Here is a 15,328-nt window from a genome sequence, read left to right as displayed (position 1 = left end):
CTGTACCTACCGTGCTGCCCACACAAGAGTTCCCTCCGGGGACCCTGCCAGCACCCCCTGCAGGGCATGGCACAGCATGGCGTGGTGAAGGGCCCACTCCTCCACTGGCAAAGCGCTCGGGACTAGGGGCGTCTGGCTGTTTGGAAACATCCCCCCGCCCCTCCCTGCTTAAATGGTCTTTTTCTTTTTAAAGGAGAGAAAATCAAAGGCAACGGCCCAGCTCTGAGCAAGAACAAGCCAGTGCAAACAAGCGACCTTACAATAACAAACCAGTGCCCATGAACGACCCTACAACAACACACCAATACACACAAGCACCTCTAGCAGACCCCAGTGTGCGGTGCGAGCCCTCTGCTGCGGGCAGCATGTCCGTAAGAGAACCTCTCCTAACCCGATGCTTTTACCTGACCACAAGCCGCAGGCCAAGTTACAACACGAACCAGCCAGGAGTCCAGGCATCTGACCTGGCCCCTACGGGAAATTGCCAGAGCCCCCCTGAAATACATGCTGTGCCCAGTAAATGGAGTGTGGAAAAGGGCATTGGTCTGGAGGGCTAATCCCAATCCTGGGGCACTAGGGGGCGCTGTGAGCTTGACTAAAGCGGGCAGCACCAGCTGGCGAAGTCCATTGTTCTGCCTGGCACCAGGACCGCGTGGGCAGAGCGGACCCGGGAACGAGGACTCCAGCCCCCCACGCAGCCCCGGGGAGCACAGCCTGCAGATGAACCCGGCACACAATCATGTGGGATGGTGACACATGGGGGCCCCACTCCCCAGGACTGATCCAGCCCCAAAGCTGGTGAATCCAGGTCTGGGTGCCCCGGCGCTCATCAGATGAACTGTCTGACCCACGGCCCACTGGAAGCGCCAATCGCTGCAGTATCTAGGGGCAGTAGGTATCATTGCTGGCACACCAAGGGGGTGGCAGCGTGTGTATTATCATGCCCATCAGCCTGACCTACTCCTGGTCCATCGCCCAGCTGTGCCAGTGCCCCTCAGTTCTGACCCACTGCCCCCTGCTAGTCCAGCCCTGGCTCGCCTGCGGCCAGAGACTGGCAGCTGTGTCCCAGCAGCACAGCACAGCACACGGGGCACGTCTGACCTAGACCAAGGTGAATATATTTGTGCGACGAACTGGGACTGTTCTTACCATGGTCTGTGAATGCTGAGTGGGGGATGTTGGCCTGGGAGGACAATCTGCACTGGGGGATGGGAGACTGGCTGGAGTGGGGAGACCTGAGCATGTAACATGAGAACCCAGGAAGGGGTGAGAGGCCAGATGACACCTCTGCCCGGGGAAGCTGAACAAAGGCTGAGGGGGGGGGAAGCCAGAGAGGGAGAGGAGTTTTTGAAAGCTGGCTGGGAAATGGAGGGGAGCCCCGAGGAGGCTCAGGCCTCCCAGCGGAGTGGTGGCCTCCCTGGGGCCCCAGATGGACCTAACTAAGGGGGGTGTTGTTGCCTGTACTGGCAAGACCTGTTTTGGCCTATGTTCCTGTCATCTAAATAAACCTCTGTTTTACTGGCTGGCTGAGAGTCACGTCTGACTGCAAGGTGGGCGTGCAGGACCCTCTGGCTTCCCCAGGACCTCGCTGGGACAGGCTCGCTGTGGGAAGTGCACGGAGGGGCAGAGGATGCTGAATGCTCCAAGGAGAGACCCAGGAGGTGAAGCCGTGTGAGCTTCTTGCCTTGACGAGTCTGCTCCAAGGAAGAGGAGGCTCCCCAAAGTCCTGACTGGCTTTGTGGGGAGCAGTTCCAGAGCATTGCCCGGGGACTCCGTGACAACCTGGCAGGCCCAGTCCCAGGCAGTGGGGTGGGTTCTCTGTCCCGCCTTATGTACATTCCCTCTCTCTCCATTCAGGACATGGAGGGGCCAGCCCCACCCCGCAGACTTGGGGGGCTCTGGCAATTGGGGGGGAGCCATTCCTTGAGTCCTGAAGCCTCCCTTCAGCAACTGATTGTGTCAGAGGCTGTCTCCTGGCCTCAGTGACCCCCTCGTTGAGATATGCAAAGCCGCAGGTCCTCAGCCCCAGCTCACAGACACAGCCAGGAGACATGGCTCGACCGCAGCTGCACAGCCAGGCTGCAGCGGCACTGGGATTAGAACCCACCAACCTGGCTCCCAGCCCCAGACCACGTCCCCTCAATGCATCACGCAACTGCCACGTCCCCAGCACAAAACGTGCTTCAGCACCCAGGCTGAGACCCTCCACCCCACCTGAGAGCCTGCCCCTGGCACCTCCCCACATCTCCGTATGCCCACTCTCCTGTTGCCCCTCGAACCCATGGTGCAAGGAACTGTGCTCCCCCTGCACCGACCGGCTGCTGGCACTGCTGGGTTCCCGCCTGGAACCCCCTCCCCGTACCTGAGACGCCCTCTCAGAGCCAGCCAGGTCGATCATGAAGAGCCGCCCCACCCGCACCTCCTGCATGATGTTCCTGATGCGGCTCTTCTGGCGGACGGTGACCTGCAGCACGGCGTGGGACCGTGACGACGTCTGGTTGGCAGCCGTGGGCTCCTGCATCCGCTGCTTGTTCCCCTTCAGCAGCAGCTGCATGACCTGTGGGGCAGCAAGCGGACGAGAGGGAGATGGTGGGCAGGGCGAGAGAGGGGCAGAGTGGGACATGGCCGGTCGTTCTGCCACCCAGTCCCTCCAGCACCCTGCAGCCCATGGCAGCCTCGCGTCGTCGCTGGGCACCCCAGCCGCACATACAGCCTGTGTCCCTGGACGTTCGTTCCCCTCTGTCCCGCAGCCCAGCGCGCCGGGTCAGTACACGCCCCACCAGCGCCCAAGCAGGGACCCTGGGTCCCGCCTTCACAGGATGTCACTTCAGCACCGCGCCAGGCAAGGGGAGGGCTGTGGGGCCGCGCCAGGACAGCACGCTCACAGGACTCGAACGACGGGACTGCCGGGCAGGGCGCCCATGGCCAACAGCCGAACCACGGCTACTCCAGACCCAGCTCTGCTGGCCCGGCACCCAGGCATGGGGCGAGTCTCTAGGCTCCTACGCTCGGGGCCAGGAAAGGCTGTGCTTGGGGGTGTGTGTGGAGACAGGGGAGCTGCAGGATTGAAAGTCGTACTGGGGTCTGTGCCCCACACTCACCTCCTTGGCATTGATGGTGGAGACTTCTGTGATCCCCGCCACCTGGATCACTCCCTTGGCATCCTCCCGCAGCTCCAGGAAGCCCAGCGACGGGTTGAGCAGGTCCCGGATCATCTCGTTGTAGATCTAGTCATGGTGGGAAGGCGCAAGCGGGTGGGGGTTGGCACGAGGGAGGGAGAGCAGCAGCCAAACAGCGCCCCCTCTATGCCTTTGGCCATGGCAGGGGTGAGCGATCCTGCGCCAGCTGCAGGGGCACCATCTTGGGGCCTCCCTAGCCAGCCTCTCCACCTCACATCCGGGCTGGCCACCCCCTGCAGCAGATCATGAGGGAGCCCAATGCACCCTCCCCAGCCAGCCTGCCTTCGCTTCCCGTCAGCCCTGGCTGCCTGGTTCTTGGGATCACACCCTGCCACGCTGGTGTCCACAATGGGGCCAGCGTGAGACATGCCAAGGAGGGGCCTCACCTTCCCCCAAGCCAAGGGCATCTCCTCCTTCGGGGGGGCCAGGCAAAGCACCAGGCGGCAGCAGGGAAATGCAGCTAATATGCAGGGAAGGGCCAATCCCCCTTCACTGGGCATTGACCCGTCGGGCTCCTGCCCTGACTCTGTGCAGAGTCTCGCTAGGACACTGATAGCAGCTTGCAAGAGCTGCATGTGAGCACCCATGCCCGCCAGCATCTGCACCAGGCATGCTGGGCATCGCTGGCTGATAGCTTAGAGGCTCCAGTGCCCCAGGCCTAGGTCTGGCTCCCAACCCCCCACACTACTAGGGGTGAATAGCTCAGAGAAGGAACATGAGCATCCTCTGCTCCTTGGCACTTGTGAGCTCCCTCAGGCCCAGCGTCTGCTCCCCACCCTGCTCCGGAGCAGCCCTGGCATGAGGCTCCAGGAGCTGGCATGCTGCCCTCAGCCCTGCCCCTCTGGACCAGGCTGGCGGCAGGACTGGGCCGGGTCCCGGCTGCACGAGGGAGCTGGGTGCGCCCCTAGTCCCTGCCCAGGTCCCGCTCCCGGATATTTATCCTCTCAGCCACCCCGGCCCCGTTGCCTGGCTCCCAGGGAGTCTTTGTGGGTGGTTCCTCCCCAGCAGCCTGGCTGCGTGTGTCAATATTGTACTAGCCCGTGCAGGCAGCGATCTGGTGGCGGGGTCCCCGCGCGTTACCATGGCAATTATCTGCCCGCTGGGCACAGAGCGGATGCTCGCTGGACCACAAAGCCGGGCGACTGAGACGGGCAGGGAGGGCGGGGTGACCCGGGGGCCGCCTGTCTGTATGCACGCGTGCACACACACTATGCAGATGTGGTGTATGAGCACCACACACATACAGCCCGCCTGTCCCCACACACACTACACAATACAGCCTGTATGAGCACCACACATACATACACACACACAATATACAGACACAACCTGTATGAGCACCACACACACAACCTGCCTGTCCTTACACACTCGGGCCTTACCTCGAGGTAGGACATGGACACCTCGTACTCCATGTCGTCACTGGTCTCCTCAATGGCTCTGAACAGGTCGTGGAGGGTGCGTGCGTAGATGCCGGGCTCGTGGTCTGTGCCCAGCATGGTGTACGTCTTCCCACAGCCTGGGGGGCAAGAGGAAGGCAGTCTGGGCTCTCTGCGGGGCAGGGGACCCTGTGGGTCTGTGCTGGGAGGAGAGGGGACGGGGCATCCCCCGTGGGTCTGTGCTGGGCAGGGAGGGGACCCAGCCATCCATCGTTCGCAGGCATCCCCTGTGGGCCTGTGCTGGGCGAGGAGGGCACGGGGCATCCTCCGTGGGTCTGTGCTGGGCGGGGAGGGGACCCAGCCACCCATCGCTCGCAGGCATCCCCTGTGGACACCTGCTTCATGTTTCACCCTCCCCTTTGTGGCTCTGAGCCAACTCCTTAGCAGTGCCAGGGCTGGGGGCCTGCAGGCCCTGGGTCCCTCCCACACCCTGCCCTCCTGCCATCCCGGTGGCGAGGCTGAAACGCTACCATCCTGGCCAGAGGAGCAGGTGGCGACTGGCCCGTTTGGCTCCCTGCCTCAGCCCCTGTGGGCGAGCGTTCCCAGCATCACGTGGCCCTCACCAGTGGGGCCGTAGGCGAAGACGGTGGCATTGTACCCGGAGATGATGCCTTCGATCAGGCCCTTGGTGGTGGCACGATAGACCATCTCCTGCAGCCAGAGAGCGTGGAAGGGTGACAGGCCCCGGTGGGGGAGGCAGCACAGACAGATATGTCAGGATTCGCCCCCCTGGCCCCCTCGTGTCCTGTCACCTCCCCCCTCCACAACACCAAGGCAATTACCTTGGACCAACCCCTCCCTAACTGAAAATGGGTGCGCGTGTACCATCCAGCCTCCCCCTGGGTCCCAGGCCCCTCCCCAGCTATCCAGCCACTTTTACTGACCTTTCCCCTGCTCTACTCACCCACCCACATGCAGCCACCCCCAGGGTGCTGGGACAGACCCGCACTCACCCAGCATGCAGAAACAGAGCTCAGACCCTCCTGTGCCCCATGCCTTGGCTCCTGCCACCCAAGGTGCAGGAGAATCACCACTAACAGAGCAGTATAGGGCTGCTGACACACAGCTGGGCAGCTCTGATTCCATCTACTAGATGAGTTCCAATCCCCTTCCCCACTGCCCGGGGCAAACAAGGGGCTCAGAAACCTGCTGAAGGGTGGGTCTCTGGGCATTGGAGGAGAGGGGATGCATGGTACGCTCCCACGCTCTCCCTGCCCCCCTTGTTTTGGCTGTCAGAAGGGAACAGGGAGCATTTGATGGGGGCAGCCTCTCCACTGTCAGCGTAGTGTGGAAATTAGCATGAAATGGAGCTGCTGAAACCAGACCCAGGGCCTGGTCTGGCCCAGCCCCACTGCCTGACTGCCGTTGAGCACCCACTGCCATGGCTGCTGTGTCGCGCAGATGGGGAGGGGGCAGGGCGGGGGCAGAGGATGCTGGGATAGCAAGGCCCCCCGCCCCCCACCAAGGACCTCCCCAATCCTGCAGATTCGGGGCTGGGTGGCTCTTTCCATTTCTTTTTGTTGTTTTTCCATTTCTTTTTGGTGCTTTTCCATTTCTCGGCGGTGCTTTTCCATTTCTCGGCGGTGGGCCACCTCTTCTTCTTCTAGTTTTCTTTTGTGTGCTGCCTCTTGGGCTGCCTGTTCTCTTTGGAAGGCTGCCTCTTTGATCTGTTCTTCTCTTTCTTTCATCTCCATCTCTTTTTGTTTTATTTCCAGTTGTCGCCTGTGTTCAGCTTCTTTGATTTGCTCTTCGGCGTCAATTTTTGCCTTAGAAGTCATGATTCCTGTTTTCTTGTGTTGGGGTGCCCTCCGGTGTTTATCTTCTGCACTGCAGGTTCTCTGTTGCCTCCTGAAGTCTGCCTAGCAACAGTGCCTTTAGCTAATTTTCCTTTTCTCTTTCTAGCTAATGTTCAATGAAGGGAAACCAGAAAAACCACTTTATTTGCATGCCTATAAGTGCTGGTACTTGACTCCTAATGGGAGGGCTATTGCATGACAAAAGACGCTTAACATGCAAGCCACAAACTGCGAGAGAGAGCAGAAAAAAAAATTCTCTCTGGTTCCCTTTTAAAACCAACTGCTTCTCTCTGCTAAAAAGCCCTTAGCAGAGAAAAGAAAAATATAATATTTCTACTGGCTTCTGGGTTCTGTCTATCTCCCACCAGCTGCCGCCATGTAATAACCTTAGTCCCAGATTTGGACCTTAGCGTCCAAAATATGGGGGTTAGCATGAAAACCTCCAAGCTTAGTTACCAGCTTGGACCTGGTACCTGCTGCCACCACCCAAAAAATTAGAGTGTTTTGGGGCACTCTGGTCCCCCTGAAAAACCTTCCCTGGGGACCCCAAGACCCAAATCCCTTGAGTCTCACAACAAAGGGAAATAATCCTTTTTCCCTTCCCCCCTCCAGGTGCTCCTGGAGAGATACACAGACACAAGCTCTGTGAACCCAAACAGAGTGAATCTCCCTCTCTGTTCCCAATCCTGGAAACAAAAAGTACTTTCCTATTCCCCCAGAGGGAATGCAAAGTCAGGCTAGCAATCCAACACACAAATCTCCCCTTGATTTCTTCCTCCCACCAATTCCCTGGTGAGTACAGACTCAATTTCCCTGAAGTAAAGAAAAACTCCAACAGGTCTTAAAAGAAAGCTTTATATAAAAAGAAAGAAAAATAAGTACAAATGTTCTCTCTGTATTGAGATAATACAACACAGGGTCAATTGCTTAAAAGAATATTGAATAAACAGCCTTATTCCAAAAGAATACAAATCAAAGCACTCCAGCACTTATATTCATGCAAATACCAAAGAAAAGAAACCATAGAACTTACTATCTGATCTCTTTGTCCTTACACTTAGAAACAGAAGACTAGAAAGTAGAACTACTTCTCCAAAGCTCAGAGCAAGCAGGCAGCCAGAAACAAAGACAAAACACTCAGTTCCCTCCACCCAAAGTTGAAAAAATCCGGTTTCCTGATTGGTCCTCTGGTCAGGTGCTTCAGGTGAAAGAGACATTAACCCTTAGCTATCTGTTTATGACAGGCTCATGCGAAGGGTTTGGAGCCCAGCAGGATTCCCAGGGCCCAGCTCCTCACCTGAGTTGCCGTGAAGTCAAAGGCCATGTCAAAGACGTAGGATTTCTCACGGGAGCGGTTGGCTCGCAGGATGTCCTCAGGGTCCTCCATGGGGTCCATGAGCACCACCACCTGCCGGGACACCGGGTGCCAGGGGTCAGCAGGGCGTGGCCACATGCCAGCCTCCTTTCCTGGGCATCCCTAGGATCAGGCCTGCCTGCCCCACACGCTGCAACCGCCACTCTCCTTGGGAAGCCGTGTGTCCCAGTGCAGCAGTCGGGGGGACGAGGGATGGCAAGGCTGGCACTGGGCTGCGGCATGCGCTGGGCTGTCATGCACCTTCTACAACAGGATGGCAGTGAAATGACCCTCCGCTGGGTCTCTGAGCACAGCCCCCGGCCTGCCCCGCTGACCAGGCTGGGCAGAGACCATCTCCCAGGGAAGCCGGCTGCGGCAGGGGGCCATTCCGCTCTCCGGCAGGTAAGCAGCTCCCTGTGACTCCAGGATTGCACCTCCTGGACAGTCCCTGACCCAAGAGGCTCTCCAACAGGCTGAGATACCCTGAGGCCGCATGCCAGGGGATGGAGCCCCGAGGGCCAGCTGGAAGCCCAGACACTTGGTGCCAGCTGGCAGCTGCGTGACCTGGGAAGTGGTGCTGCCCCAATTTGGGTTCAGTCCAAATGGTTTGTTTCCATATTGGCCATGTTTTAATGTTAAATTTGGTTTCTATATATAAAAAAACAGTCACTTGCTAAATGAAACGTCCTTTTGGAAACAAACCATGGAATCTCTGGGTCCAGCCCTGGCAAAGCAGGACATGTTGCTTTGGTCAAAGCTTCTCCCACCACATTTTCCAAAATGAATTTTTTGTCATAACAGACACAAGTTTGACAAAAAAACTGGTTTAGTCAAAAAGGTGTTTTCTGAGGGGGATCTGTTCTGCTGAACATTCCCCAGCCAGCTTCACTGCTGACATCAGGGGAGAGCCATGTGACAGCCGGCTCCATCACGCCCTCTGCACTGGCTAGGTTCCCTGCTCTGTCATGCCCCCCGCCCTGGCATGGCTCGATCACCCCCCCACACACACACACTTTAGCACAACTCCCAGCTCCATGGTGCCCCCACCCTGGTACAGCTCCTGGCTCCGTCTTCCCCCACCCTGGCATGGCTCCTGCCCATCCCTCTCTCTGTCTCTGTTTGCTGCTACCCTCCTCTGGGGGCTCATGGTTTGCAGCCTTTTAATAACTGACCTGATTCAGCGATGTGAGACGGGCTGGCCCCTGGGGGCTCGACTGGCAATTAGCAGCACTAAACTAGGGCTCAGCTGCACTCCGGGGAGATCCCTGCAGGCTTGTATGGGGCACAGATTGTCTAGCAGGGACCGACCTCTGCTTTGGCCTCTCCCCCCGGCAGGGACAAATGGAGAAGGTAGATCCAGAAGGAGACGGTCTCCACGCTCACCAGGGAATGCTAGCCAGTGACCTCCCTGCTCCCGAATGGCCCTTTTGAAAGCTGGGGGTCACCCGGGAACTGGGCCCACAGGCTAATGTCACTGCTGCTCTCCCAGGGGAGCTAGGAGATTAGGTTTGCCGGAGTGGCCTTTATTTAAAGACTAGCTGGGTCTCAGGTGTCCGCTGGGGAGACACCGCTACAGCTGGGTGGTGGAACCGAGTCAGGGCCCCGGAGCAGCAGCTCCGTTTTCCAGATGGCACCATGCAGAGGAGAACAAGGGTGGGAATTGCGGGGGGCTGTGGGTCCCCAGCAGAGCTGGGGCTGGAGAGGGACAACAGCAAGGGGCAGAGCTGGACCCCTGGTCCAGCACGAGCCATACAGAATCCAGAGAGACCTGGGCAGCTGGTCTCCGAGGCGAGTGCCAGGGGCTGCGGGCTCTGTGCATTACCCAGCGTTCTTCACTCACCCAGCCCCAGGCCCCCTCCAGAGAAACAATGATCCTCCTTTGTTCTCCTGTGAGCACTGCTGCCCCTGGCTCCTGCTCCCGGGCACGGCCTAGGGCTGCGGCGGAGAGGACAGGCCCATACTTGCTGCTGGGACATCCCTCCCCATTCACAAGGCACCTGGCTGTTTGCTGAGGCCCCGCTAGAGGAGATAAGCCGTTCTTCAGCCAGGCTAGGAAGGCGGAGGCTGGCTCTGGAGGGGGTGGCTTAGGGGGCCCGGCTGTGCCTGGGTCAGTTGTGGGGAGCCCAGCAAGGCAGATTGCCCAGAGCACTGAAATAAGGAGGAAATGGAGGAGGATGGGGGGATTCAGGGAACCCCTAGAGTAGGATCCCCAATGGCTCTAGGACCAGGAGTCCACTCCACTTGCATGCACCACCCCAGCGGCAGCTGGGAAAAGCTGGATGCCAAGGGCCAGGCGAACCCAGTGGCTATCCCCCCAGGTCCAGCTCCGGGGGCGGTTCCACTGGAAATGCAGCCGCACCCCCCAGCGCTGCCATGTTCAGCCCAAACAGCCCCCTGGCTCTGCGTGCTGCCGCCTGGCATCAGGTTCCTCTTTGAGTGGGTGGGAACGAGACTCAGGTTGGGTTTCAGAGCAAGGAGAGAACAAAACCGTCTCAGAGCCTCTTGGCTGGGGCTCAGTGTAATCTGATCAGCAGCCACCAACCCGGCCAGGCAGGCACATGGCCAACGGACCACCAGCCTGGCATCCCACCCCGTGGCCATCCCAGGCAGAAGGAAGATCTCCCCAGTGTTGGGGCAGGATGTTTCAGAGGAAGCCGTAAGCCCCCAGAAAACACCTCCAGCTCTGCAGTGCTGCACAGGGGACAGGGACAGCCCTGGAACCCCAGCTGCTGATCTGACAGTGCCCTCAAGCTGTCACTAGCATCCTCACCAGCATCCTGGCATATGCCAGAGCTAGTCACAGAAATGTACAACCCCCAGCTCTTCTCTGGCGCTTGCCAGCAGTTGATCTCCACACACCTTACAAAGGAGGCCGATATTTCAGGCCATTTTACGGATGGAATCTGAGGCACAAAGAGATGCAGTGATGCGATCAGGATCACCCAGCAGGCAGGTGGTCAAAATGGGATTAGATCCCAGTTTGGTGCTCTAGCCACTAGAGCCTCCCTCAGCTTCCAAGATATCGTGCTGCAGCAAGTTCCAGAGGTTAACAACCTTCTGCACATAAAATAAGCGCACACATACAGCACATTCAGCGAGTCCCAGGCACAAGCCCCAGATCCTTCTTACAAAGGGCTTGCTGTAGCCGTGCTAAGACTGTTGCCAAGGCAACCAAGAGGTGGCAGCAGAAGATACAGGGGTCTTGCGAATACGTTCCCCTCTCAGGTGTGGGGGATGGCCCATCAAGCTCACAGGCGACGAGGAGACAGTACATGTGCCTGGGATGGGGGAGCGGGTGACCAGTACAAGCCAGGATAAAATGCTTCAGGCCAGATTCCCAGCTGGTATCGGCCGGGGTCTCCAGCAGGCTGACAGAGCTGCCCCACTGAGGCTCCGTCCCCTCCAGACTGACTCCGGTGGGGAAAGCGGTGGGAAATGCAGGAGGCTGAGGGACAGGACAGAGCGTGCGGTGAGGACGTTCACCCTGTGCTGCCTGCCAGGCCTGGGCGAGCCAGTACTGCCAGGACAGCGGCACAGGAAGGACGGGCTGCAGGGGGAGGCTGCTCTCCCGTTGTGCCTCCTGAATCGGGGCATTGTTCCCGGGGCCAGGGCCGGCCCTTAACGAGCGCTTTGTGCGGGGTGCCAAGAGAATCCAACTGTCCTCCCCTGCGCCGATCCAGGCCTTTGATCGCAGTCCTCTGTGGGTCAGCGACACACAAAAGCGGCTCTGTGCCGCGCAGCCCGAGGGTGGGGCAGCTGCCCTGGCAGCGCCAGCAAGGTGCCCTCCATGGGGGGGACAAGCTGGGAGCGCTGCCCCACGGGTGCTCCCCGCACCCTCTGGCAGCAACACAGCAGGGGGCACTCTCGCTGCCCGCACCAGGGAGTCGGGGGAGTCAGGGTGGGGAGCTGTTCACCCTGGCCGGGGGGGGGGTTCCCCGACTCTCCCCCTTGGCCATGCTACGCTAGGGAGGGAAGGGCTGGATCCACCAGACCTCCCGGCCCATAGCTGCTCCCTCCCCACCCGTGCTCAGCCCCTCCACGGCCACTTCCTCCAGCCCTTCCCCCCAACGAGGGGGGGGGCACACAGCCAGAGCAGCACTGCCCCTCCCCCCACCCACTGCCTTCTCCCCGTCTCCCATTTCAATGCAGATTTTGACCTTTCCCGAGTGCCGGGCTGGCAGGCTGGTGTCTGTGTGTGTAACCCTACCCCGGGGAGAGCGGGGTGGCGTCACTCCACCCCACCTGCCCTACTTCCAGCCTGGCCAGCATGTCCTAGGTGAGAAACAGAGTCCCCCCACCCCCCCTGGCTGTGGGCATCCCCCTGCCCCAGAGCCACTTACTGGGGTGCCAGGTCACCAGACAGGGTTAACATCACTCCCCCCCACACCCCTGGCATTCTTTCTATTGCAAGCACTTCTAGGGCTCCTGTAGTGTCCCGCTCTGCTTTGTTATTGTAGGGTCTCCCATAATGGCAGAGCTACACACACTGCTTTGTTATTGTAGGGTCTCCCATAAGGGCAGGGCTACACACACTGGTTTGTTATTGTAGGGTCCCCCACAAGGGCAGGGCTACACACACTGGTTTGTTCTTGTAGGGTCTCCCATAAAAGCAGAGCTACACACACTGGTTTGTTATTGCAGGGTCTCCCATAAGGGCAGAGCTACACACACTGGTTTGTTATTGTAAGGTCTCCCCTAAGGGCAGGGCTACATACACTGGTTTGTTCTTGTAGGGTCTCCCATTAAGGCAGAGCTACACACACTGCTTTGTTATTGTAGGGTCTCCCATAAGGGCAGAGCTACACACACTGGTTTGTTATTGCAGGGTCTCCCATAAGGGCAGAGCTACACACACTGGTTTGTTATTGTAAGGTCTCCCCTAAGGGCAGGGCTACATACACTGGTTTGTTCTTGTAGGGTCTCCCATTAAGGCAGAGCTACACACACTGCTTTGTTATTGTAGGGTCTCCCATAAGGGCAGAGCTACACACACTGGTTTGTTATTGCAGGGTCTCCCCTAAGGGCAGAGCTACACACACTGGTTTGTTATTGTAGGGTCTCCCAGGGCTGCGGGCACTGGTTTTTGTTAGATAAAATCCATATTTGCATTACAATTACAAAGATCAGAAAGAAGCCCTGCTACCCACCTCCTGCCCTCCAGCACAGGGCAGCGACAGGGCCCCGCATGCTGGCTCCCCAACAGAATGGGCTCAAGCAGGAACTAGCAAGGGCTTAGCTGGGCAGGACAGATTCCTGACACCATGGGGACGGCAGAGGCAGGGTGAGACAGGCTGCAAGGAAGCCCCCATAGCCCCCGTGCCCAGGTGCTGGGATCAGGAGAGATCCTGTCCAGGCCCCCAGGCCCTGGCATCCCTGTCCCCCCACCCCAGATCCTGACGTGGCAGCTGGGTTTGTCTCCACAAGTTCCATTGCTTGGAGCCAGCGTTGACCCCTCCACCCCCCCCCGCCTGGCCTGTGCACAGTCGTTGCCACGGTGACTGGGTGCTCCGATAAACCATGCCAGTGCATGTCTGAGATAGCATTGTCCCCTGGCTGGAGCGGGCCCACGCCGGCCCCTGTGCGCCCGGGGGAGGGTGCACATGCTAGCCAAGGCAACCCAGAGAAGTGGCTTGCGTCTGACCTCCCAGCCCCTCCCCCCTACACACGGGAGTGGCCAACACCCCCCACCCTGATCCCCCACACGTGCGGGCAGAGCCACGGGCATAGGATGGCTGCTTCCCTTGGCCTGGACTTTGTTCTTGGTTTTACCAGGGGAAGAAAATCAGCCAAAGAGGCCCAGAAGGGGAGGCTGTGGATTTGGCATCCCAGTGAAGCAGGGGTAGGCACTCCTTGGAGGTCAGTGGGGGGCACTTTTCCCCCTCGCTAGTGAACTCGGTTGTGCTGGCACCTCGATCCCAGACTCGCCGCAGCCCCTTCCTATCCCAGGCCTAGGCTCCCCCCGCTTAGCTCTGCCAACACCCCGGGATGTAAGGCCCTAACATGTCAGGTCACCTCTTTTCTCACTTGCAACAGCCCCTGCTGTTCCAGCCCTGGACAACTGGCTGGTTCTCCAGCTCTGGGGCTGTCCAGGGCAGACCCCACCGCTGTCCTGCCTGGTGCTCCGGGCGTGCGTGAACAGACTGTGCAGAGGAGTCCACACGTGAGAGCCAGCTTGCTTGTGCAATAGGGAGCCATCCTGCCATGCCCTGGGAGCTGGGGGAGGAGAAGTCTTGGGGACGTTCCTACCCCTCATTGCTACGAAGAAGGGAATGAAGGAAGCGGAGAAGGAAGGGGAAAAGAAAGGCAGGAATCCTAGATGGGTCTGGAGATGGCATGAGAACATGACAGGGAACACGCTCCTCACAGCACAGCCCCAAGAGCACCTGCATTCTGCCCAATTCTTATCTGACACCCAGGGCCTGGGTCAAGCCGAGGGCACCAGCTGCCAGAGCCTCGTGATTACAGCGGGACCACAGGAAGTGTCTAGCCCGTGTGAAAACATGATGCAGTGACATCTGCAGAGAGCCTGAGGCAGTCGCTTAGAGTGGGGACGGCCCCTGCATCTCCCTGGGGCATCACCTCTAAAACTTGCTGCTCTGGAGCCTGCCAACCTACCCCGCAAGCTGGGTAACCGCCCCTTCCCTGTCCCCATGGTCTGGGCATCAGCCAGGCTCTCACTCAGGCTCTGGTAATGCACACAGATCTCAGAGCTAGAGTGGAAGTGCCAACGGAGCCGTGTTCCATCGTGCTCGGGAGATCAGGTCGATTTTGCTGGAATCTCATTTTGCATCAGAAGGGGGTGGGGAGTTCTGAACTGTCCCACTGCAGGCTTCTTGGCACAAAGCATTTCACGCTGAAAAGACCTTTTCCTTCAGCAACGGGTTACCAAAGGGAAGCCAAGGGTGCGCTTTCGAAACAAAGCCAAAAGCCAAACAAAACGCCGCTATTTTGACAAATCCAAACGTTTCAATTGCCCCTAGAGGAATTTCCCTTCAGAGACTTTGGGAATTTTCAGGGTTTTGCTCTGGTGCAGAGTGAAGGCAGACATCGAAATCCCCAAATCCTTTGTGAAACAGAACTTCCATTGTCCCCTCCTGGCTCTAACAGACAGTCCCTCCCTCCCCTGCAATCCCCTGGCACCCCGAAGGGCCCTGCTCTGTCCAGCTCCCCACCTGGTGAGCCCTGGGCCCAGCCGCCAAGAAGCAGCTCTGCTTCCAGCCCAGCCAGTTACCATCTGCCTGGAGAGTCCCTAATGCAGCGCTCAGCCCAGGTAAACACAGATGGCAGAGACAGCCCCGAGCTCACGGCCGCCTGCTCTTCTCGTAATTGCTCGAGGGGAGTAAAAATATCCTGCTAATAAACGCAGCTTAATTTCCTCCTGATGTGAGGCCACGCTGGGACTGGCGAGTGGTAACCCGGCGCCAGTGCTTAGCAGCTGTTAATAGAGCTGGATCGATAATGGAACGGGGCGAGGGGAAGGCCAAGGCAGCCAGGGTCAGACAGCGCCAGGGGACATGGGAGAGGTCGATAGGCCCAGACCCTCAGCCAAGGGCCAGATCC

At 58.9% G+C, this 15,328-nt stretch overlaps 1 protein-coding gene across 3 annotated transcripts in view; it reads right to left on the bottom strand.

Annotated features, from left to right (window-relative positions):
- KIF19 (kinesin family member 19) overlaps window positions 1-15,328 on the bottom strand; it is a 33,899-nt gene that overhangs the window by 10,700 nt on the left and 7,871 nt on the right. For 2 of the 3 annotated variants that reach the window (XM_050920799.1, XM_050920800.1), the window contains exons 3-7: window positions 7,712-7,822; window positions 5,182-5,269; window positions 4,562-4,698; window positions 3,102-3,227; window positions 2,363-2,557 (exon numbers count right to left, since the gene is read on the bottom strand). In XM_050920799.1, the coding sequence (XP_050776756.1) occupies window positions 2,363-2,557; window positions 3,102-3,227; window positions 4,562-4,698; window positions 5,182-5,269; window positions 7,712-7,822 (657 nt within the window). The remainder of the gene's footprint in view (window positions 1-2,362; window positions 2,558-3,101; window positions 3,228-4,561; window positions 4,699-5,181; window positions 5,270-7,711; window positions 7,823-15,328) is intronic. The other variant, XM_050920801.1, reaches the window with a different exon arrangement.

This window comes from Gopherus flavomarginatus, chromosome 12 (genome assembly GCF_025201925.1).
Source record: "Gopherus flavomarginatus isolate rGopFla2 chromosome 12, rGopFla2.mat.asm, whole genome shotgun sequence".
Classification (NCBI taxonomy): domain Eukaryota; kingdom Metazoa; phylum Chordata; order Testudines; family Testudinidae; genus Gopherus; species Gopherus flavomarginatus.
This window is presented reverse-complemented; position numbering and strand designations above follow the sequence as displayed.